The sequence below is a fragment of the Carlito syrichta genome, unplaced genomic scaffold (genome assembly GCF_000164805.1).
Source record: "Carlito syrichta isolate Samal-C Ts95f unplaced genomic scaffold, Tarsius_syrichta-2.0.1 Scaffold173316, whole genome shotgun sequence".
Classification (NCBI taxonomy): domain Eukaryota; kingdom Metazoa; phylum Chordata; class Mammalia; order Primates; family Tarsiidae; genus Carlito; species Carlito syrichta.
In genome coordinates, this window is record NW_007117412.1 from 109,485 (window position 1) to 133,511 (window position 24,027).

A 24,027-nucleotide genomic window follows, 5' to 3' on the forward strand; every position below is an offset into this window, starting at 1 on the left:
AGGACAGTAACTGGAAAGAAAGCATTGTGCTGCACCAGGATGTCTATGAAATGGACTTCAGTTCTTCTGTTGATTCATCTGAGCTGTTACTTTAGCTCTGGAAGTTGTGGGAAGGTGCTGGTGTGGCCCACAGAATATAGCCATTGGTTGAATATGAAGACAATCCTGGATGAACTCGTTCAGAGAGGTCATGAGGTGACTGTACTGGCATCTTCGGCTTCCATTCTTGTTGATCCCAATAAAACTTCTGCTATTAAATTTGAGGTTTATCCTACGTCTTTAACTAAAGATGATTTTGAGAGTATTTTTGTGACACTAATCAACAGGTGGCTGTATGATCTTCCAAAATATACATTTTTGTCATATTTTTCACAAGCTCAAGAAATCTTTTGGGAATTTACTGACTATATTAGAAATCTCTGTAAAGATGTTGTTTTGAACAAGACACTTATGACTAAACTGCAAGAATCAAGGTTTGACATCGTTCTTGCTGATGCTCTTTGTCCCTGCGGTGAGCTGCTGGCTGAGCTACTGAAAATACCCTTTGTGTACAGTCTCCGCTTCTCTCCTGGTTATGCATTTGAGAAGTATGGTGGAGGACTTCTACTCCCTCCTTCCTATGTACCTGTTGTTATGTCAGAATTAAGTGATCAAATGACATTCATGGAGAGGATAAAAAATATGATATATGTGCTTTATTTCGACTTTTGGCTCCAAGCAGTTGATATGAAGAAATGGGATCAGTTTTACAGTGAAGTACTGGGTAAGTCACATTTCCAATTGGAGGATGTTACGTCCTAATCTTTCTTGTGCCTTTGAAGGTGAGATTGGATGAATATAAAGTCAAGATGTTTCTTTTAGTGATGCCGATGTTTCTTTTAGTTATATGGTGAAATAAAAATATAAACTGATCCATGAATCTCAAAAATAGTATGGAAAAACTGACACAGGATTAGTACTTTGTGTCCATGACTCTTATAGAACATTCTAAGATGTCATAAATCTGCAAATTAAAGCATTTATGATTGTGTTAAGCAATAACATATCCATCTTACTATACTTTTTCATAAAAAAATCAATAGACATCACTTGAAGGAGGTAGACATATTGATTCAGGAATTACACATATCTTTAGCACAACTATCACTGTAGCATTGAGAAAATTGTTTCTTCTTGTGTACTGCAGTTTCCATATTTAGAAATCTAAATGTCTTTCCATATAACCTGAAGAAGTACCTCACATTTGAGAGATATAATGACTGTATACCAAAAACAGAAACCTAAAACAATTTGTGGTTTCTAATATATCTAAATTATTTCATGAAGAACTTGGAAATAATTTATTTTAATGTCTAAAACCCTGTTGAAGTGTTACCATCCAATTTTTAAATCTGTATTTAACTGAACTGCATCTCCTCATTAAGAAAAATGAACCAAAATAAGGAGGAGAAAAAAATCTCTATTTCAATAATTTCTGAAAATTTTCTATTTTTTGTAAATATATGTACTTTAAAAATAAATACTATTAAGATAATAACATTTTTAAAAAGCAGTAGTAGTTACAAAGATTTCAACCATCATATTTAAAAAGCTAACTTGAAGAACTAAGGATCAAGAAACTTGCTTAGGCCGGGCGCAGTGGCTCATGCCTGTAATCCTAGCACTTTGGGAGGCCAAGGTGAGAGGATTGCCTGAGCTCAGGGACCTTGAGACCAGCCTGAGCAACTTGGAGAGACCTCACTTCTACAATAAATAAATAAATTAAAAAATAGATGGGCACAATGGCGCACACCTGTAGTTCAAGCTACTTGGAAGACTGAGGCAGAAGGGTCACCTGAGCCCAGCAAGTCAAAGCTGCGGCGGCCATGAGCATGCCACTGGGTGACAGAGTGAAACTCTCACTCAAAACAACAAGAAAAACAAACTAGTTAGATAAATTTTAGAAAATAGATTACGTACCTTTTAGAATGTTGTTTTAAGGTATGGTTGGATTACTTGATTGTGGAGCTTAACGAGGTGTTAAAATGTATATTTGTTACACTTACAACTTTAGAGAAAAAACAAATACATGTGTAATTCTATAGTGGTTTATTTAATCATTACCTATAATTGAGAATATACTGATGCGATATTAGAGATGGAGTCTCCTCTCACAAATCTCTTAACATTTTACTTTCATAAATATATATATAAATATATTCATATGTAACATATATATACATAAAAATTAAATTATGTCTATATATAAATATGCATGTATTGTTTTACCAAAGCGTAGGTGCAGTATATATCTTTGGTTACATTACTTCAACTCCTTTTAGAAAAATAGCTGTATATTCACATGGCAGTTCTCTTGTGTCATTCACTATTTGCTTTGTTGCTGTTTTTGTTTTTTGCCAGGAAGACCCACTTCCTTATTGGAGACAATGGGGAAAGCAGAAATGTGGCTCATTCGAACCTATTGGGATTTTACCTTTCCTCATCCATTCCTACCAAATTTTGATTTTGTTGGGGGACTCCACTGCAAACCTGCCAAACCTCTGCTGAAGGTAAAAATATTCCTACTTGCTTTCTTTGTCTACTTTGGATTTTTAGAAGAAATGACCACTTTTTTATCAGAATGTTTGACTCACAGTGGGAGACATACGGGAGGTTAACTAAAGTGACTTGCCATTAGAAACTCACATATTTCTATATCATCACAAGCATGTATATTTTATCATCATTACAGAATAAAGAGGAATCATAGTGAGACTTAAATAATGATTGGTTAAACTAAAACCTTCCTTAGTAAACATATAACATAATATCCGTCATTCATTCAAAGAATATTTACAATGTAACTGGCTAAAACCACAGGTCACAGATGGATTTTTAGAAGAACAAAGTACAGTTTCTGCTCCCACATACCTTACATTTTACTTTGAAAGGTATAAGCAAGTAATGAAATAGTCCAAAAAGTGTTATAAGTAAAGACCTCAATAAGTGAACATCTGGAAGAGATGCCAAAGTCATTGATAATTATGATGAGCCCTGAACAATGTGCAGAAGTAGGTGAGGAGCACACACAAAGGAAAGCAAGTAGAGAAGTAAGGATGGGTCCCAAGGCTCCATGTTGAGTTTGCAAGAAAAGGCTTAGTATAGAGGGAGATGATGCTGGAGGGGTAAGCTGAAGCCAGATAATTGCAAGGAGTTTGAGCATATGGTGAGGGTAGTCCTCCAAAAACCAGAATTTATTTATTTAAAAATGTGTATTTATTCTCACATGTGTAAACTTCAGTCACCTTCAAAGTTTTCTTCGTTTGATGTAATATACCTAGTGAGATGCTTTTTTCCACTGTTCAAAACAGTTTTTGAACTCATCAATTTGATGCCTTTAGTCTTCCTCTGTTTTTTGTCTCACTTCTTCCATATCAGTAAAGTGACTTTTTTAAAAAAACATTTTTCATCAGGAAACAAATAAACAAAAACACATCACTTGGCGTGAGATCCGGTGAATAAAGAGGATGGGACATGAGGTCACACTGAACACTCAACAGTGTGGGCCGGTGTTTTGTCATGGTGGAAGAGTCACTCACCAGTTTGCCACAATTCAGGATGTTTCTTCTGCAAATTGTGATTCAATCTTCTCAAAACTTCCAGATAAAAACTTTGGTCAACCATTCAATTCGGAGGAATAAATTCCAAGTGTACTACAAAAGGCATATCCTCCAAAAAACAATCTTTTTCTTCCTTCCTTCCTTTCTTCCTTCCTTCCTTCCTTCCTTCCTTCCTTCCTTCCTTCCTTCCTTCCTTTCTTTCTTTCTTTCTTTTTCTTTCTTTTTTGTCTCCCCCCGTATATTAAGGGCATTGAGGGGATACTGAGTAGAGTTAAGAAATTGAGAGATATGATCAGATTTAAAAAGTCGCACAAGATGTTCAGTGAATTGGATGACAGAGGGAATAGACTGGAAAGAGCAGATTGTTTAAGGAATTTTGCATGAGATCAGGTAACAGATGATAGAAAAGTCATCTCAAATGTTGACAGAGAAATTATGCCTACATTTACCATAATGATACCAACTACATATTGTGCTGTATGAAAAAAATAGTTAATACAGATAAAACACTCAAAATTTCTCTGATACATAGTGTTTTGGAAGTATTATTAATATTATAACTATTGTTATTTGCTATATTCTCTAGCAAAGACCTAATAAGATACCCTGTGGACTTTAAAAATGTAGATGCTTGAGTTTTGGCACTAAGATTAGCAAGTTGAAAGGCTAAATTTTTACTGTAAGGGCTGAAGTTCTTCAACAGTATTCTAGGTTAAAAGAAAAATAGTTCCTCAACAACATACATGTATGTACCCCAAAAATATTTGCATCAAAGCCCAATGCTTACTTGCTTTCACTCTAGCATTTAAACTATTAATCATTGATATCTCAAGACCTCTTAGAGCATAAAATGAATAGCTCATTTTAAAATACCTCAGAAAATATCTCATCAGAGAAGATGTTTTCTACCTCATGCCAAGCCTATAGTACATCTCAGTAAAGCTTCCTTGGGGAACCTGTGTGTCCACCTCATAACTGCCAGACGCAGAAACCCAGAGAAAATGTACACTATGTGCATAATAAAAACAAAATAAATTCTACCCTTTGTATCTAAAAATCACCCTTAGATTTGAATTGCTAAAGAATTCTGTCAGTAAATGGGATGATATTCCTCATGAAGGAACACAAGAACCTTATATATTTTACTTTAGCATCATACTTTTATGACATAAGTAGAAATGTTTACTATGTTATTGTCAAAATCCTTGAGACATTGTTTTGTCTACCTTCTTGTTAGCAGCAACACAAAACTGAAATTTTATTCAAGCGATAAAACCCAATATTTATGTTGAATGCAAATTATATAGGCTGTCTGTATGTGATAACTTTCTCAAGAGTTAAAAGTAGAGGTATGATTAATGAAATTCTATGCAATCTAACCCTATTATCAAAAGGTTTCCTATCACATTAATAAAAAGTTGCAGTCCTACTAGGAAGGAAAAGAAAGTAGATGGAGAAAGAGGACAGAGATGAAAATGACTAGTAACACAATAGTGATAAGTACTAATACTAGCTGTTTGTATTAACTTATAGAAGAGTTGAATCCAAGTCAATGGTTTTAAAACCTCCCCTCAAATTCTTTATTACATAAAGTAATTATTACCCTTAATTACTTGCTTTTCCATTAAGTATTATATTCCCAAATAATATCTGTGTATTTCACAAGAATGAACCACTTGGCAAAATGTGTCAAATTTTTTAAAAAGGCATATTTCAATTGCCTTCATGAAATACTCATATGTACCTATCCAGAGAAAAAAATAAATCGAGATGGACAGATTCAATATTTTTGGAAGATGCTCATAAAATAAATGTTGGAATAATTAAAATATATTAATAAATGATTCAACACACTTTTACTAAATATTTTATATTAATAAATGATTACAAGTTTATACTATGTGGCTTCCATAGCATCACAGTAATTTTATCAAAACATGGTTAATTATACTGTCAGTCATAATGCAAGTGTAGTGGGAAACTGAGGAACAAAATGATGAATAGAACAAGGTGACAATTTTTTGGATTAAAACGTACATACAATAAGACTAAAATTTTCTCAATATATATCACATGTATATATTGAGTTATATAAATAAAATAAAAATTGTGATAAAGGCACATATTTCAAATAAGGAAATTATCTAGAGAGAGAGGATAGGTTCAAACTTACTGCCCTTTAAAAAGTTTTGTACTTTTACATAAATTCAGTTTTTGATACAGAGTCTCAATCTGTCACCCTGAAGTGCAGAGGGGTGATCACAGTTCACTGCAGTCTTGACCTCTAGGCTCAGGCTATCCTTCTTCCTCAGCCTTTCAAGTAGCTGGGATTATAGGCATGGACCACTACCCCTGGCTAACTTTTTGTAGAGATGAGGTCTCACCATATTGCCTAGACTGGTCTCAAACAACCCAGCCATCTCAGTCTCCCAAAGTGCTGCAATTACAGTCATGAGTCACTGTGCCCAGTCTATTTTTACAAAATTTCTTAATTTGATTTTGTATTACTTTCATAAAGTTGTCAAAGAATGACATCAGTGATGAAACTGTAAACAGAGGGTATATTATTTCAATACTAGGTGATGAAGAAAGCTCCGGGCAGCAAGCCAGTGTGACAAAACAATTAGAATACAAGTTACATTAAATGTGGCTACAGGTATCTGGAATCACACAGACTACGTGGGTGTCTCCATAAACTACCTAAAATAGTCGTACAATGATATTAAAAAGTGATGTCATAAGTTTCAAATTACATTTTCGAAAAATGCTTGGCAATAAGTGGTCTACACAAAGTTTGATTTTTTTTTTCCTTTTCAAAAATAATCTTTTTAAAATAATCTTCTACCCCAGTGACTAGGATCTGAAAGTAAACTTGTTACATTGGAAAAGGTTGGTCATGTTTAAACAAGAGAAGGAAAAACCTGATTTTTAAACAAAAGGAATGACAATAACAAAAAGATGGGTAAACAATTTTACCATGATATTTAGGAAACTAGGAAACTTTGGTTCTATGTATCTTACTTTTCTGTGGATGGATACGTTGATCAATGTGGAATTATAGAATGAAATTAAATTTAAAAATTGAATCAGATCAGAAAGCACAAGTTAGATGAATTATTTATCAATTTCAAGCAAACGTATATTCAGAGAGATTTTTAAAAATTGTTTTAACCATGTGAGTGAGCTACTCAAAAGAGTGACACTATCTCCACTGCAGAATAGCCTAGTAAACCTCCACCACTGTGGAGCATTTGCACTGCAAAGTGAAGACAAGGGTCACTGCAAAATGAAAATGAAGGTACCTCACAGTAAGTTATAAAAAGCACATTAACTTAAATGTAACAGTATGATTTCAGGGTAAAATATGTCACAACTAAATAATGGCTTAAAAATACTCATTCATTTATGCAACTACATAGTGCATAATTCTGCATTATAAATAGGATTCTCAACAATATTTTACAGAAATCCCAAGCCACAATACCAGATTCCTGAATGTCAGTAATTCTTAACTTTCAGCTTTGGAGGTTTTTTTGTTTGCTTGTTTTGTTTTAAGGAGAAATACTAGAAAATTTAGGAAAACTTTACATTGGGTGTAAAAGATTACAGAGCTAAAGAAATGTAGATATAAATGATTCCTCTAGAAGTAATGTTGTTCAGTGCTGGCATTCAGAGGATGGCCCAGATGACTCTAAACTGGGCCATCCTAGTTTAGAGGATGGCCCTAAACTAAAATAATTCGATGGAAAACTGCCTTAAACAAACACAAGTTACTTAGTAGAACTAAAATGATATAAAATTAAAGCCATATAATGCTACTTTCCAAGAACCTGTATTAGTAATTATGATATTATAAATCAAGAGTCTGGGTATAATATTTTATATGTTGTCTCCTCTGACTACAGTGTAATAGCTCTGTTTCATTTATTTCTTTTACTCACATATATATGCACACATACACATTTGCACAAATATGTACACTAGAGGTCCTTTATTTCATATTACAAATCTCCTTCCAAAGAAACTGAATGAATAGGTTAATTTAAACACATCTGCTACTCCAAAAAATGTTATAATACTTGATTTTTTTTTATCCTGAGTTGATTCTACCAATGTTTTCAGTAGTATTTACTGTGCTGTTACTCTTGGTGATGAAACAAAATTTTCTTCACAGGAAATGGAAGACTTTGTCCAGAGTTCTGGAGAAAATGGTGTTGTGGTGTTTTCTCTGGGGTCAATGGTCAGTAGCCTCACAGAAGAAAGGACCAATGTGATTGCTTCAGCCCTTGCCCAAGTCCCACAAAAGGTTAGATAAAATGCCTCAACAGTGGAAAACTACTGAATAAGTCTGCTTAACTCTTTAAAGCATCATTATAGAAATTTTCTGCCAAAACATTAGCTGATAGGACAGCTCTAATTATCTTAGCTGTGTCAGTTCAAAATACAAAATATATATGGAAGATGCTAACATAATAAAGATGGGGTTTTTATTCATAATCACTTTGGCGTGAACATTGTTATAATATATATATACATATATGTATATATATATATATATATATATATATATTTATTTATTTAAGAGGTGTGGGTAGTTTTTAGTATTTTACCACGGTATTGCCAGCAGGTACATAGGAATGACCAGACTCTGCCCTGTCACTTGATCCTTTTGTACAGGATTCCTGAGAACACAGTAAAAACTACAGCTATTTTCAGAAAGAAGTAGTTTTATTGAATAACTGCACTAGCACAATAACAATAAGTAGATATTAAAGTCTGAAATGCGTCATGAAGTTTAGGTTTGCCATGTACTCCAGCCTTTCCTACCTCCTGTACATTCTGGAATTGGACTATTTGGTATGTGGTTTACGATGCTATTCAGATAATAAATGTATTGCCTGGGCTGACAAACCACAGTCTACATATCCACGTAGGCAAGGAGATTTAGGGAAAGAGCAAAACTTGCCTGCCCTGCTGAACTGGGTCTTGTTAATGTCTTAAATAGAAAGATGTGCTAGAAAGGGAGAAGATTGGATCTTACACCTAGGGCAGGCCATCTGCATTATAAAGTGTGACATCCCAAGGACTCTGCTCTAACCTTCAAATTAATACCTTCTCCATACTGAGGAAAGGAAAAGAAATGTGAGTCAAGCAAAAGGAAACCAGGCAAGGAAAGAGATTCAGTCCTCCCTACCCCACCATAAAATATAGTGGGAACTTACTTTATAATATATAGAATACCCCTGCAATCTTTGCACATTTGTAAAATACTTTTTAATGTCCTATCTAACATAGTTTTCTTCCAATGACCTATACTCTTTTTTTTGCTGAAAATTTAGAGCTACTTTACACAAATAGTTAATAGAAGACAAACACTTGAAAACTATACTGCAGTTTATATGGATTGCTTGGGAATTCTAAAATAAGTACTTTATTTTGGTGCTAAGCATGTCAATGGCTTGGCTATACCAGATCACATTAATAAATTGTTATCAATGCTTTGTACTAAAGCATCTAGGTGTTAATGATCAGGTAAGCCAAATGTAGCAAAATACAGTTTCAACATGTTACTCATAAATTGCCAACTGTCTCTTTTTTCCAACATTGGAAAAAATTATCAAAAGCAAAAATACTGCTAATACTTTGAATTCATGTCAAAAACTGCATCTTGAAGTTTTTCTTGGAAGTAGCACTTAATAATTTGTAACCTACAAGAAGTCATGCATATGACCTATGCTGCATTGACTTATTTCTTACAAGTAATTGATTTTTTAGATTTGTATTTTGGAAATTAAAAGATATCAAATGCTAATAAAATAGCCTGTAGACAAGTAGATATAAATAAACTACTCATAGTGCTCAGCAACAAATAAATTAATATTAAACTTTCAGGATCAAAGCTAGCATAAAAACAAAAGGAAATTTATAGGTCACTCCTAATTTAATACTGTTTTTGGCACTATTATTATAATGAATGCCCAACACATTCTAAATACTTGAATTTTTCTTGGATAATTGCATTTGTCTAAGCCATTATGTTTGAAACATCGTGACCTTCTTATATAAATTGATGATAAAAGTAATCACCTGATGTGATATTCTTTTTACCTTAGATGCTTAGTAGTGCTCACTTCTTAACACCCCTTGTGCTCATTTCCTCATTTTTCTGTTTGCTTTCGTTTTTCAAAATTTTTTTTATTTTAAAGATGCGGGGTACAATTCAGGTTTAGGTATTCAAATGTTCATTATTCAGGTATCCTTGTTGATGATCTGTACCACTCCATCTCCGGCAGTTTCCCACTACTGCCGATTCTGTTCCCCCGTCCCCTCCCCGGCACCCTCCTACTATTGTCAATCCCTTTCTTTTGGTATTATGATAATTGTTCAAGGTCTGCTTATTCCCTCATGTTTTATATGTAATTTGTTTAACTAGATAAGGGTTATTCTCTTTCGCATTCCAAAATGAAATTCCACTCATGGAATTAGTTTTCTTTTTACTCTAACAGGTTATATGGAGATTTGATGGCAAAAAACCACACACTTTAGGACCCAATACTCGGCTGTACAAATGGATACCCCAGAATGACCTTCTTGGTAAGACTGAAGAGAACAAATACTTAATATATGAGTAACAGTCAATCAGAGAGATTCAAGTTCAACAGGAAACAAGGTTACTGAACATGTATTACTGGAAGTTCAAACACAAAACCAAACTATTTTCCATTTATTTTCCCATAATACAGGGAAAAGGGTAAACTAGCACAGTTAAAGTTTTATTATATACATTGACATATTTGTGGCCAGAATCAAGGTTTCCTCATTTGGGGTAAAAAAAATTATTTCACAGAGAATTTTTCAATTACTACTTGCATTATCTCTCTGTCTCTTATTACTACAAATCTACATCTGTCCTTTCCCCTACTGTATTAAATGTCATTATTTCAAATGCCACTAAAAATAACAGCTCTCTTCTATTACCTTTGACTCTGCATTTACTATGAAATTTAAGTCTACAGTTTTTATCATACAATGGTCACACATTTTATAATGAAGTGTATCCTGCCATTCTTCTGATTTTAGCACCATTAATACCCCACTCCCTGCTATCCTGGACACTCTACACATAAGAGTTGATGACAGCACTATTTTATTTAAAAGAACATGTTCTTACATGCTCAACATTTTTCTTTTTCTTTCATTTTTTTTTTGGAAATGCTATCTTCTTTTTACAGAATATGCTTTTTAAAAAATTTTGTTCACCTTTTAATTTTATATTCCTATTTCCAGTCTCTAGTCATGCAAAGCATATATTCTATGTAGCCTTTACATGCCTCTTCAGTAGAAATAGGTGTCACTGTCTCTAAAATCTGAAAGCAATTTCAAAGCAGTTCCATGGATGTAGTAGTCTGCTATCTAGAAAACATTGTGTCTTTCAGTATCTTATTTTGAGCATTTCTAATTTTGCTTATAAGACTTATAGTAAATAACTTTGCTAAAATTCATCCAATCTTAGGTCATCCAAAAACCAAAGCTTTTATAACTCATGGTGGAACCAATGACATCTATGAGGCGATCTATCATGGTGTCCCTATGGTGGGCATTCCCCTGTTTGCCGATCAACTTGATAACATTGCTCACATGAAGGCCAAGGGAGCAGCTGTTAAAGTGGACTGGATCACTATGTCAAGTACAGATTTGTCCGGTGCATTGAAGACAGTCATCGATAACCCTATGTGAGTATAACCATTTCTTTTTAGTAGATGGTATATATTGATAGATTCTCTTGTCAACAATGAATATGGACTTAAGATGGTCAAATAGAAACAGTTATAGAGAGCATCTCCCATGGAGTGAACCAAAATAGTGAGATTGTCTCTCACTCAGAGAAGAATGAGATCAGAAACACACCCCATGAGTCACTAGAGAAGCAACAACACTCACAAAGTGCAAAGAAGATAAAAATTGATTAGCCTCAGCTGGATCTAAGCATGCTGACCCAACTCACTGTACAAACTACAAGCAGCCTCCAGATGCAGTAAGGAAGGTAAGTAAAGGGAATTCAGGAGTTTTGAGTGCCTGTTGCATAACATGACATAAGAAGGATCTAATGTACCCCTGAGCCTCACAGAGCTCCAGTCCCTCACAGGAAATTATTTACTCACACACATGTGATGCCAAAACCCTAGTGGAGTAATGCAAGAAAAAAAGCCCTGAGTGGCTCAGCTACCATCTTCCAGACATTTAACCTAGCTGACAACTGTTTCTAGCCAGGTTTTGCAAGGAACTGGAATACCTGATTCTTTCATTTGCCTCAAGTACAAGTTCCGTTGTGGAAGACAGCTCTTGACTGGGGCAAACACTCATGAAAAGACCTGGGACTGGCCATACTTTCACAAACTGAATGCAGACTGCCTGAGGCTAAGGCAGAAAAGCTGGGTGGGACTCATTATCCTAACAACCTATCACTTTCCACGTAAACTCTTTTGTCCAGTCTCTGCACAACACAGGCGCATTACCACAGTGGCTGGGGACTTTATCACAATCATGCACACAGGTGAGAATTTTGAGCACCTGTCCCCCTGAAAAACCCTGAAAGGCTCAAAACAGACAGGGAACTTGGGTAATCCCCATAGGCCCATCCATCATATAGATTAGTTGAGGAGTTCCTTAGGGCAACACAAACCAAACAGAAGTTCACTGCCACTATCACAGCCAGCTCTAGTCCACAAGTATCACTTCCTGACTCATTATATCTGGTATAATACCCCAGGTTTTGGGAAGGTCTGATTTCAAACCCCAGTTAACACCACTATCCAAGCCACCCCTGCTACTCTGGATGCCTTAACCTGTACAGATACCCAGCACAACACTGCCACATCTGACAATGAAGAAACTCTTCATACCAAGGCTATATATAACTAAGGGCACCTTACACTGTTTATGTCAGCACCCTGAAGAAATAGTCTACCTAAATGAGAATGAATGAAAAAATAATTCTGGCAATATAAAAAAAAAACACCCCCAAAATACCATACTATCACATCAGCAATGGACCATAATCAAAATGAAATATTGGATAGTCCAGAGATAAAATTTAAAAGGTTCATTATACAAGTGATCAATGAGATTCAGGAGAAAGTTGAAACCAACATAATGTAATTAAAAAAAAAATCAGCACATAAATTGAAAATTATCCAAAGAGATAGATACGTTTATAAAAAGCCAAGCTGAACTTCTGGAAATGAAACACTAACTTAAGGCAGCACAAAATTCAATAGAAAGTTTTAACAGTAGACTAACACAAATAGAAGAATCTCGGAACTTGAATACAAGGTCTTGCAGTAATCCACTTAGCCAGCAATAAAGAAAAAGAAATTGAGAGAACAGATCAAAGTCTCCAAAAGATGTGGGATTATGTAAAATATCTAAAGCTAAGAATCACAGGTGTTTCTAAGGTAGAAGAGAAAGCAACAAATTTGGAAAACTTTTTTGAGGGAATGTTTGAGAAAAACTTCTCTGTTTTCTCTGTTAGTCTCATAGGGTTACCTTAGCTTGCCAGAGCTTTACACATTCAGATCAAAGAATCTGAAAGAGCCTGAGCCCAGGGGTTCAAGACCAGTTTGGGCAATTTGATGAGACCTCTTCTCTACAACAAATAAAAAACATTAGCCAGGTGTGGCGGCATGTGCCAGTAGTTCCAGCTACTTGGCACAGGTGAAACGATTGCCTAATTCTAGCAAGTCAAGGCTGTGGTGGCCATGAGTGTTCCACTGTACTCTAGCTTGGATGACAGAGTGAGACTCTGACTCAAAAACAAAAACAAAAAGCCCAAAGAAGATTGAAGATTTATTGCAGAAAGTCCTCTCCAAGGGATATGGTCATCAGATTATGCAAAATTAATCTGAACAGTGAAACAAAAGAATCTAATAACTTACTAAGGTAACCCTATGAGACTAACAAAAGGCTTCTCAGCAGAAATCCTACAACCAGAGGGGATTGGGCCCTATCTGCTATCACCCCAAGCAGAATAATAGTCAGTCAGAGATTTTGTATCCTACAAAATTAAGTTTCATAAATGCAGGAGAAATAAAATATATCCCAAACAAGCAAATGCTGTAGAAAATTTTCACCACTAGACCAGCTCCACGCCACAAGAAATATTTATATACTTATTTATTTATTTATTTATTTATTTTTTAAAAATATAGACACTTTTGTTTCTTTTTTTTTTTTTTGAGTTGGATTCTCACTCTGTCATCCAGAATGGAGTGCAGTGGCCGCTCCCGGCCACCGCAACCTCGACCTGCTGGGCTCCAGTGATCCTTCCGCCTCAACCTTCCAAGTAGCTGGAATTACAGGCATGTGCTACCACGTCCGGCTGATTTTTTTATTTATTGTAGAGATGAGGTCTCGCTGCCCAGGCAGATCTCGAACCCACGGGCTCAGGCAATCCACTCACCTCAGCCTCCCAAAGGTGCGGGATTACAGGCTGGGCCACCAAGCCCGGCTCACAAGAAATATTTAAATAAGCTTTAAATATTGAAACAAAAGGTATAAATACACCAATAGAAAAACAGTGGAAATCATAAATCTCACAGGGCTTATAGAATATCAACATAACGGAGAAGAAAGAAGCGACTAGGAAACAGTCATAAAATTATGCTTTGCACATAATTACTAACCCTGAATTTAAATAACTTCAATGCACCACTTAAAGGATATAGAATATCAGAATGCATTCACACACACACACACACACACACACACACACACACACACACACGCATATGCATACACTCCAAATATCTGCTTCTGTCAAGAAACCCACATAAAACAAAAGACACCTATAGACAAGATAAAGGAGTGGGAAAAATAATTATGGAAATGGAAACCGGAAAACAAGCAAGAGTAGCCATTCTCATGTTAGATAAAACAGATATTAGAGAAGAACACTGAGACACACAAAAGGGATGAGAAAGAATGGGCAACTGTTTTGGAGCTAGGAATCCCCCTCCTAAAAAATAAATAAATAAAACAAAACAAAACAGAGAGCAGCCTCTGGATGTGGGAAACAGTGAATGAGGAATATTAGGATGTGGGACATACTCCTGCCACAAACTGGAAAGGGCCCCTGAGCCTCAAGAACTCCAGTTCCACATGAGAAACAGCCTGGATACAGTCCAGTTGCATGCTGTCAGAGCCCATGTGGAGCTGGAGACCCATCTGAGCTTTGAACATCTATGACCAAATCATCTTTGAGAACTTGTTTCCTGCAGGCAGTGCTCATGTGTTGACTCTGAGACTGGGAAAGAAGCCCAGGACAGCTACCCTTACTCACCCCAAAGGCAGGTTCTGCCACTGCAGACAGCTCTGGTTTGAGGCAAGCTGCTGTGAAAGACCCTAAACCTGAAAGAACTTTTGAGTTCTGAATGCAGGCAGCCTCTAGCAAGGGAAGAGAAGCCAGGAGAAGCCCTATCATCCTGATAACCCCTCTCTCCTTATGTGAATGCTTCTGTGCAACAGATAGCTCTACAAATACTCCAGTACAGCCACAATGGCCAGGGGAGAAATCCCCGCCACCAACCCCCAAATCCCACTGAGTGCACACAGTTGAAGATCAGGAATGAAGACCAACCAGTTCCAGCCCGGGAAAGATCCTTTGAGTTCTGAGCATGGATAAGCTTAGACAATGGATGGGGCTGTCAGGGTAGCAGGGGAGGTGGGGGGCCTGTCAATCTGGCAAGCCCCATTTCTCTTATGAACTCCAGTACAACAAAAAAAGTTCAGTCATCCATATAGCATGACCACAGTGCCCAGGGGGCCTGTTTCTCATTGGGATAGCCAACCATGCCCACACAAGGGGAGCTGGAGAGTGATCCGGTCCGACCAAGCCCTTTCTAGCCTGCTTTTTCCCCCACTCTCTCAAAAGACCTAAGACTAAGAAACTTTAGGAGTTATATAGTCTTGCTCATTGCCCAGGTCATCTGCACACGTCCCTGGAAAAACAAAGACCAAGAAAAAAAGCCCACAACCACCATCATGGATGACTGTCTCCTGTAAGTGTCCCCTCCTGGCTGTAGATCAGCTTGCACAGCCCATTACAACATCTGAGACACTAATACAGCATTTAAGAAGGTGATAACAACAAAGTACATCTTGCAGGCTAGTCCATAAAACGAGGCATCAGAGAACTTCTCCAAAGGGTTCTCCAGAGGTATTGGTGACCAACTCCTCTTAGAATTTAACCTTTGTGCCTTCACATAATGGAATATCTGGCAGGCACCCTTCAACACCAACCAAATGATGCCCATAGGGCAGCTAAACACGGAAAAGAAACAGGACTCACCATGATCAGGCTGTCATGGACTACCAACCCCAGGTAAGTGGGAGTACACCACACCAGGGAGCATACTATGGAATAAAACAAAACATTCTTCAAAAGGTCATTCCAACAGTAGCAACTTTATTTAATGAAAAAAATGACAAAATAAAGCCAAAAAAAAAGAGAAAAGAAAAGAGCTTGTCCTCATAGTTGAGGAGGAACCAGTGAAAAACACCAGCAATCTTCAAAGTCTTAATGAATTATCACTTACAAAAAGACCTCCTAGATACAAAGCAATAGAGTTCATCCAGAATGAGCTGTTCCTAATGACAGACATAGAATTCAGACTATGGCCGGGCTCGGTGGCTCAGCCTATAATCCCATGCTTTGGGAGGCTGAGGTGAGTGAATTGCCTGAGCCCATGGGTTCGAGACCCAGCTGGGCAACTTGGCAAGACCTCATCTCTACAATAAATTAAAAACTAGCTGGGCGTGGTAGCGCATGCCTGTAGTTCCAGCTACTTGGAAGGCTGAGGCAGAAGGATCGCTGGAGCCCAGCAGGTCGAAGCTGCAGTGGCTGGAAGCGGCCACTGCACTCCAGTCTGGGTGACAGAGTGAGACTTCAACTCAAAAAAAAAAGAATTCAGACTATGGATGGCAAAGTTAGTCAAGAAAGGTCATGAGAAGATGGAAACACAGATCATCCCAGCAATAAAAACAGTGCATGAAATAAAATCTGGGCTAGCCAATTTAAAAAAGGTTCAATCTGAACACCTGGAAATGAATAATTATTTCCTAGAATTTCAAAGCATGCTGAGACTTCCATATGTTGCTTTTCTTTCTTTCTTTCTTTCTTTCTTTCTTTCTTTCTTTCTTTCTTTCTTTCTTTCTTTCTTTCTTTCTTTCGAGTTGGAGTCTCAGTCTGCCACCAGGTTGGAGTACAGTAGCACACTCAGACCACCACCTCATTGTTGACCTGCTGGACTCCGGTGATCCATCTGCCTCAGCCTTACAAGTAGCCAGAACTACAGGTGCGTGCTACCATGCCCAGTTAATTTATTATTATTATTATTTATATACTGTAGAGATGAGGCCTTGCCAAGTTGCCCAGGTTGATCTCGAATCTGAGGGCTCAGGCAATCCACTTGCCTCAGTCTTCCAAAGTGCTGGGATGACAGACTGAGCCACCGAGCCTGGCCTAGTCAGGAATTTTAACACTCTACTAACAACCTTAGACAGATCAAGACAAAAATCTAACAATAAATCTGAAAACTTAACTCAATACTCAATTAATTGAACCTAATAGACATCTATGAATACTTCACCCAAGAACCACAGATATACATTATTCTCATCAACACATGGAACATAATTCAAAATCTACCACATACTCAGGCATAAATCAAGAAAGAACAAATTTCTAAGGGTCAAAATCATACAAAGAATCTTCTCGGTATTGTCACCAACAGGAATCCCTCAAAATACAATTACATGAAAATTAAACAACATGATTCTAACTGACTTTTGGGTTAACATAGAAATCAAGGCAGAAATAAAAAAATTCCTGGAAACAAAGACACAACACACCAAAACTTAGGGATATCATGAAGTAGTGCTGAGAAGGAATTTTATACCATTGCACACAAATATCAAGAAAATAGAAAGATCTCAAGTAAAGAACTTAATGTTTAAACTTAACGGAGTCCAAATAATGAGAAATCCAATCCCACAATTAGTAGAAAAATTGATATTGTTAAGATAAAGCCACACCTGAATAAAATAGAAACCCAAAATGTCATAGAAAGGATATGGGACCAAAAAAACTATTTTTTTAAGGATAAGAAAGATTAATACACCCCTAGCCAAATTAAAAAATAAAGGAGAAAGTTTCAATAAGCACAATTAAAAACAAAAAAGGTAATGTCACAACAGACCTTGAAGAAATTCAAAAGATTATCAGAGACTACTATGAACATCTGCATGCAAAGAAACTAAAAAAATCTAGCTAAAATGGAAGAACTCCTGGCATCATGTAATCTCCCAAGATTGAAACAGGAAGAAATTAAAACATTAAATAGACCAATAACTATTCGATTAATTGACTAAGTAATAAGAAATCTCTCGGCCAAGAAAAAAAAAAAAAAGCCCTGGGTCAGTTGGTTTATCAGTTGAATTCTATAAGACATACAAAAAAGAGCTAATGCCAATCCTACTGAAAGTATTTCAGGCAATTGAGAAATAAGAAAGTCACCCCAACTGATTCTATGAAATTAGTATCATCCAGATACCCCAAAATAGCAAAGCCCCAACAAGGAAAGAAAACTAATGGACCAATTACCTAGTAAACATAGATGCCAAAATAGCAAGATTCTAGCAAATCACATCCAACAGCACATTTTAAGGGTCACCACTAATTACCAAGTGGGCTTCATTTCCAAGATGCAAGGCTATTTCAGCACACATAAAACAAAGATAATTTGTCACATAAACAGGTATAAAACCAAGAACCACAGGATTATTAGGCACAGAAAAAGCATTCAATGAAATCTGGCATTCCTTCATGATAAAACCCTTAAACATCTAAGCATCAAAGGGACATTCCTCAAAATAATAAGAGCCATCTATGATAAACCTACAATCAACATCATACTTAATGAGCAGAAGCTGAAAGCACTCCCCCAAGGACCAGAATGAGACAAGAAGGAACACTCTCACCTCTCTTACTCAACATAGTACTGGAAATCCTAGCCAGAGCAATCTAGTAGGAAAGGTAAATTAGAGGTATCTAAATAGATAAAGATGAAGTTATCTATTTTTGTAGATGATATGATTCTATACCTAAAAAACCCCAGAGAGTCTGAAAAAAACCCTCCTTGTTCTGATAAATAACTTTGATAAAGTCTTGGGATGCAGAAGTCAACGTGCAAAAAACAGTTGCATTCTTATACACCACAGATAGACCAAGGTTCAAATAAAAACACAATCCCTTTCACAATAGCCATAGGAAAGCAAATAACCAAAGAGGTGGAAGATATTTACAGAAGAACTACAAAACACTGCTCAGAGAAATCAAGAATGACACAAACAAATGGAAAAACATTTCATGTTTTCAGACTGCAATAATCAATATTTTCAAGATGTCCATTCTACCCAAGGCACTCTACAGATTCAATGCAATTCGTAACAAATTGCCAATATCGTTTCTCACAGACCTAAAAAAAAATACAGCAAATCATATGGAAGCAAAAAGAAGCTCAAATAGCTAAAGTGATCCTCAGCAAAAAGAATATAGCCAGAGGCATCACACTTTCAGACTTTAGAGTTTGCTACAAGTCTACAGTAACCAAGACAGCATGATAAGAGTACAAAAATAGACACATATACCAATGGAATAGACCAATGGAATAGAGTCTGGAAATAGAACCATGGACCTTCAACAATCTCATCTATGACAAAATCAATGAAAACAAACATTTAAAAGGAAACTATTTAGCAAAATGATGCTGGAAAAACTAACTAACCACATGCAGCAGAATGAAACTGGACCCCTACCTATTACCATCTACAAAAAATTAACTAAAATGGATCAAGGACTTGAATATGAGACCTCAAGTTATAAGAATTTAGAAGAAAACTTGGGGAACATCTTCCTGGACATTAGCATAAGCAATGAACTCATGGCAATGTTCTCAAAAGCAAATGCAGCAAAAACTAAGACTGGCAGGTGGGATCTTATCAAGCTGAAATGTTTTTGCTTGGTAAAAGAAACAATCAAGATAGTAAAGAGACAACCCACAGAATATGGGGAAAATATTTGCAAGCTATGCATCCAACAAAAGCCTAACATCCAGGATCTACAAAGAACTCAAACTAATTCCTGGGGGAGGGTGGGAGCAACTCCATTAAAAAGTAGGCAAAGGACATGAACCTTTCAAAAAAAGATACTTAAGCAGCCAACAAACATATGGAAATAAATGCTCAGCCTCCCTTATCAACATAGAAATGTAAATCAAAACTACAATAAGAAACCACTTCACCTTACACTGAACAGAATGGCTATCATTAAAAAGTCTAAAAACTGTAGGTGTTGATGAGACTGCAGAGTAAATGGGAACACTTCCACCATTGTTGATAGGAATGCAAAAACAAACAAACAAACAAAAACACTGAAAATTGAGTTACCATAGGATTCAACAATCCCACTCTGGATAATTCTCAGAAGAACATAAATCACTCTACCAAAAAGACACCTGCACATATATGTTTATTACAGCACTATTCACAATAGCAAAATCATGGAACCAACACAGACACCCAACAAATTTGAAATGGATAAAGACAATGTGGTACATACACATGATGGAATAATACACAGTCATAAAGAAGAACAAAATCAGCAACATGAATGAGCTGGATACCATCAAACTAAGTGAACTATCACAGAAACAAAAAAATAGAATATCACTGGACACACAAACACAAAGGTGAGAACAACAGACACTGAAAACTGCTAAGAAAGGGAGAGTGGGAGGAGTTAGGAGCACACAGCCACACACTGAGCTTCAGTACCACTACCATGGGGAAAGAGGGCTCACCATAAACTTAGTGGCACACAATTTACTCGTGTAGTAAATTCTAACATATACTTCCCTCACAACTCTAAATTGAAATTAAATTATATGAAAAAGTATATTTTAAAACAACTTCTCTAACCACAGTGGAATAGAACTAGAAAATTAACTAAAAGAAGAAATCCCCAAATCAAGCAAATACATAGAAATTAAACATTCTGCTCCTGAATGATCTTTGGGTCAACAATAAACTCAAGATGAAATTTAAAAATTCCTTAAAATGAGTGACAGCAATAACACAAGTTATCAAAACCTCTGGGACACAACTAAAGCTGTACCCAAAGAATAATTTTTATTACTTAAGGCCTACATTAAAAAGACTAAAATATCACGTGCAACCTAACATCACACCTTAAGGAACTAGAAGAACATAAACCAAGCCCAAAGCTAAGAAAAGAAATAATGAAGATCAGGGTAGAACTAAACAAAGTTAAAACCAAATAAACAGGATGCAAAAGATCAATGAAACAAAAAGTTGGTTCTTTGAAAAGATAAATATCTCCCTGATGATTAGTGAGGTTGAACATTTCTTCATGTGTTTGTTGGCTGCTCGGATGCAAATCAAAACCACACTGAGATACCACCTAACTCCAGTCAGAATGGCAATTATCAACAACTCAAAAAATAACAGCTGCTGGAGAGGGTGTGGCGAAAAGGGAACACTTCTACACTGTTGGTGGGAGTGTAAACTAGTGTAACCTCTGTGGAAAGCAGTGTGGTGATTCCTAAAATCTCTCAATATAAACCTCCCATATGACCCCACAATCCCCCTACTAGGAATATACCCTGAAGAACTCAAATCACTCTATAAAAAAGATACCTGTACACGTATGTTTATCGCAGCATTGTTCACAATAGCAAGAACTTGGAAACAACCATGCTGCCCATCAAAAGAGGACTGGATTAAGAAAATGTGGTACATATACACGATGGAATACTACGCAGCCATAAAAAAGAACAAAATCATGAATTTTGCAGCAACCTGGATGGAACTTGAGTCTATAATACTGAGTGACCTCTCACAGAAACAAAGATCCGAGTATCACATGTTCTCACTCATATAATGGACCTTGAACATCCAATGTAATACTATAAGAAAATGACTGACAGTACTGGGAAACTATGGGGGGGAGGGAGTTGGGATTAACAGTAGCAAATATCTGCCTGGAGAAGGGGAAACACCTCCCTGAATGAAACATAATTGTACACCTAACCCTTAACTGTACCCCACAAAACCATAACAAAAAATATTGATTTAAAAAAATAATCATAATAAAATAAAATGGTATAAATATTGAAAAAAAACAAAAAACACACAAAAAAGAAAAGATAAACAAAATTGGTAACTCACTAGCTAGGTAATTAAGAAAAAAGGATTCAAATGAGTTCAATCTTAAATGAAGATCGAGACATTGCAACTGATACCACAAAAATATAAAATATAATCTGAGATGATTATGAAATACAGACTAGAGAATATAGAGGAAATTAATTAAATCTTGGGGAAAAAAAAACCTACGTACACCCATCTGTCAATCAGGAAGAAACAAAATTGAACAAATCAATAATAACTAGTGGCATTTAATCATTAATTAAAAGACGCAAAAAAAAAAAAAATCCATAACCTGATGAACTCGTAGTCAAAACCTACCATACTTTCAACAAAGACATATCATTTTACTGAAGCAATTTCATAATTGGAAAGAAGGGAATTCTCCCTAACTCATTCTACAAAGACAGCATCACCCTTACAACAAAGCCAGAAAAAGACACAACAGGGAAAAAAAAAAAAACACAGACCAATATCTCTGATAAACATAAACAAAAAAAAACTCGACAAAATATTAATAAACATGATTCAACAGCACATTAAAAAAATCCACCATGATCAAGTGGGCTTTATCCAAGCAATGAAAGGATGTTTTAACATATACAAATCAATAAACATGATTCACCACATAAACAGAATTAAAAACAAAAATTATATAATCATACTAATAAATGCAGAAGGAGCATTTGATACAACCCAGCATCCTTTTATTAAATATACATGTATGTATATATTTTAAAAATATATTCTTCATCCTGAATGGAGAAATTTGAACTCATTTCCCCTTAGAACAGAAATAAGGCGAGGATACGCACGGTCACCATTACTATTCATCATAGTACTAGAAGTCCAGCATAGCAATCAGGCAAGAGAAATAAATCAAGGGCATTCAGATTGGAAAATAAGAAATCAAACTATATCTGTATGCTAAAGATAAGATCTTACACCTAGAGAATTATAAAGTCTCCTTCTAATGACTACTGGACTTGATAAGGGAATTCAGTACTGATAAGGGAATTCAGTACTGATAAGGGAATTCAGTAACGTCTCAGAACATGCAATCAACACACACAAACTCATAGCACTGCTATAGGCAAATAGCAATCAAGCTGAAAAGATTCCAGTTTAAAAGCCAACCTCTCTATGATGATTCAAATTAAAATATTTGAGTTCTAAGCCATTCTATGACATTTACTTTGCATCATTTGTGAGATATTTTTCAAAACCTTCTATAGAGTTCATGTCCTCAGGAAATAACTTCCTTTTAATGTTGGTATCTTTACAATTCACCTTCAGATATAAAGAGAATGTTATGAAATTATCAAGAATTCATCACAATCAGCCAGTAAAGCCCCTGGATCGAGCAGTGTTCTGGATCGAGTTTGTCATGCGCCACAAAGGAGCCAGACACCTGCGGGTTGCAGCCCACGACCTCACCTGGTTCCAGTACCACTCTTTGGATGTAATTGGTTTCCTGTTGGCCTGTGTGGTTACTGTGATATTCATCATCACAAAATGTTGCCTGTTTTGTTTCCGGAAGTATGCTAAACCAGGAAAGAAGGGGAAAAGAGATTAGTTGTATCAAAGGCCTGAAGCTGAGAGACCTGATAGATGAAACTTCTCCAATTTCTTCCAGCAGGAAGAGGTTATATGATGTTAGATTCTCTTTATTCTGTGATGAAACATTTTTTCACAATTTACTTTGCTCAGAATTTGTTTATAGAGGTTTAATAATTATGCAAAAGCTGTAAATATTCGATCAAAGATTTCAAAACTAGAAAAAAATAGTATATAATCATATTGGTTATATTGAAATGTATGACTCAAATACCCAAGTAATAAAAAGAATAGTGAACTAATGAAAGAAATGAGTGAGCTAGTGAAAAAAAACTGTTTCACATGTTGTACAGGTACACAAGAACATTAAGAAATCCACTCATGATATCAATACTGTTTTGCAAATATTCAGAATATTTTGACTCTATGCTGAGTAGAGTTTTCTCATTTTAAGTGTTGCAGTGATATTATTAGACAGATAAATTATACAAAATTCTTACTCCTGCTTTTTGATATTATGTGTCCAGTAGTGGTACTTGGATTATATGGTACATCCAGTGTCAGCATTGTTTTATTTCAAGAAGACATG

At 36.0% G+C, this 24,027-nt stretch overlaps 1 protein-coding gene across 2 annotated transcripts; it reads left to right on the forward strand.

Annotated features, from left to right (window-relative positions):
• LOC103252849 (UDP-glucuronosyltransferase 2B17-like) lies at positions 1-23,548 on the forward strand. Of its 2 annotated transcripts, none has more exons than XM_008051440.2 (6): positions 1-763; positions 2,401-2,549; positions 7,774-7,905; positions 10,106-10,193; positions 11,113-11,332; positions 23,178-23,548. In XM_008051440.2, the coding sequence occupies exons 1-6, from the start codon at positions 40-42 to the stop codon at positions 23,455-23,457; spliced, it is 1,593 nt and encodes a 530-aa protein (XP_008049631.1). In that variant the 5' UTR covers positions 1-39; the 3' UTR covers positions 23,458-23,548. The 2 variants fall into 2 exon arrangements, with proteins under 2 accessions (XP_008049631.1, XP_008049633.1); XM_008051442.2 differs by having other exon boundaries at positions 1-511.
• Positions 23,549-24,027: the final 479 nt, after the last annotated feature.

Excerpts from the sequence above, each read along its gene's own strand:
- LOC103252849 (XM_008051440.2), top strand. The coding sequence starts at position 40 with ATGTCTATGAAATGGACTTCAGTTCTTCTGTTGATTCATCTGAGCTGT. Across the intron at positions 10,194-11,112 it reads ACCCCAGAATGACCTTCTTG|GTCATCCAAAAACCAAAGCT; the intron begins GTAAGACTGAAG and ends ATCCAATCTTAG. Across the intron at positions 11,333-23,177 it reads ACAGTCATCGATAACCCTAT|ATATAAAGAGAATGTTATGA; the intron begins GTGAGTATAACC and ends ATTCACCTTCAG.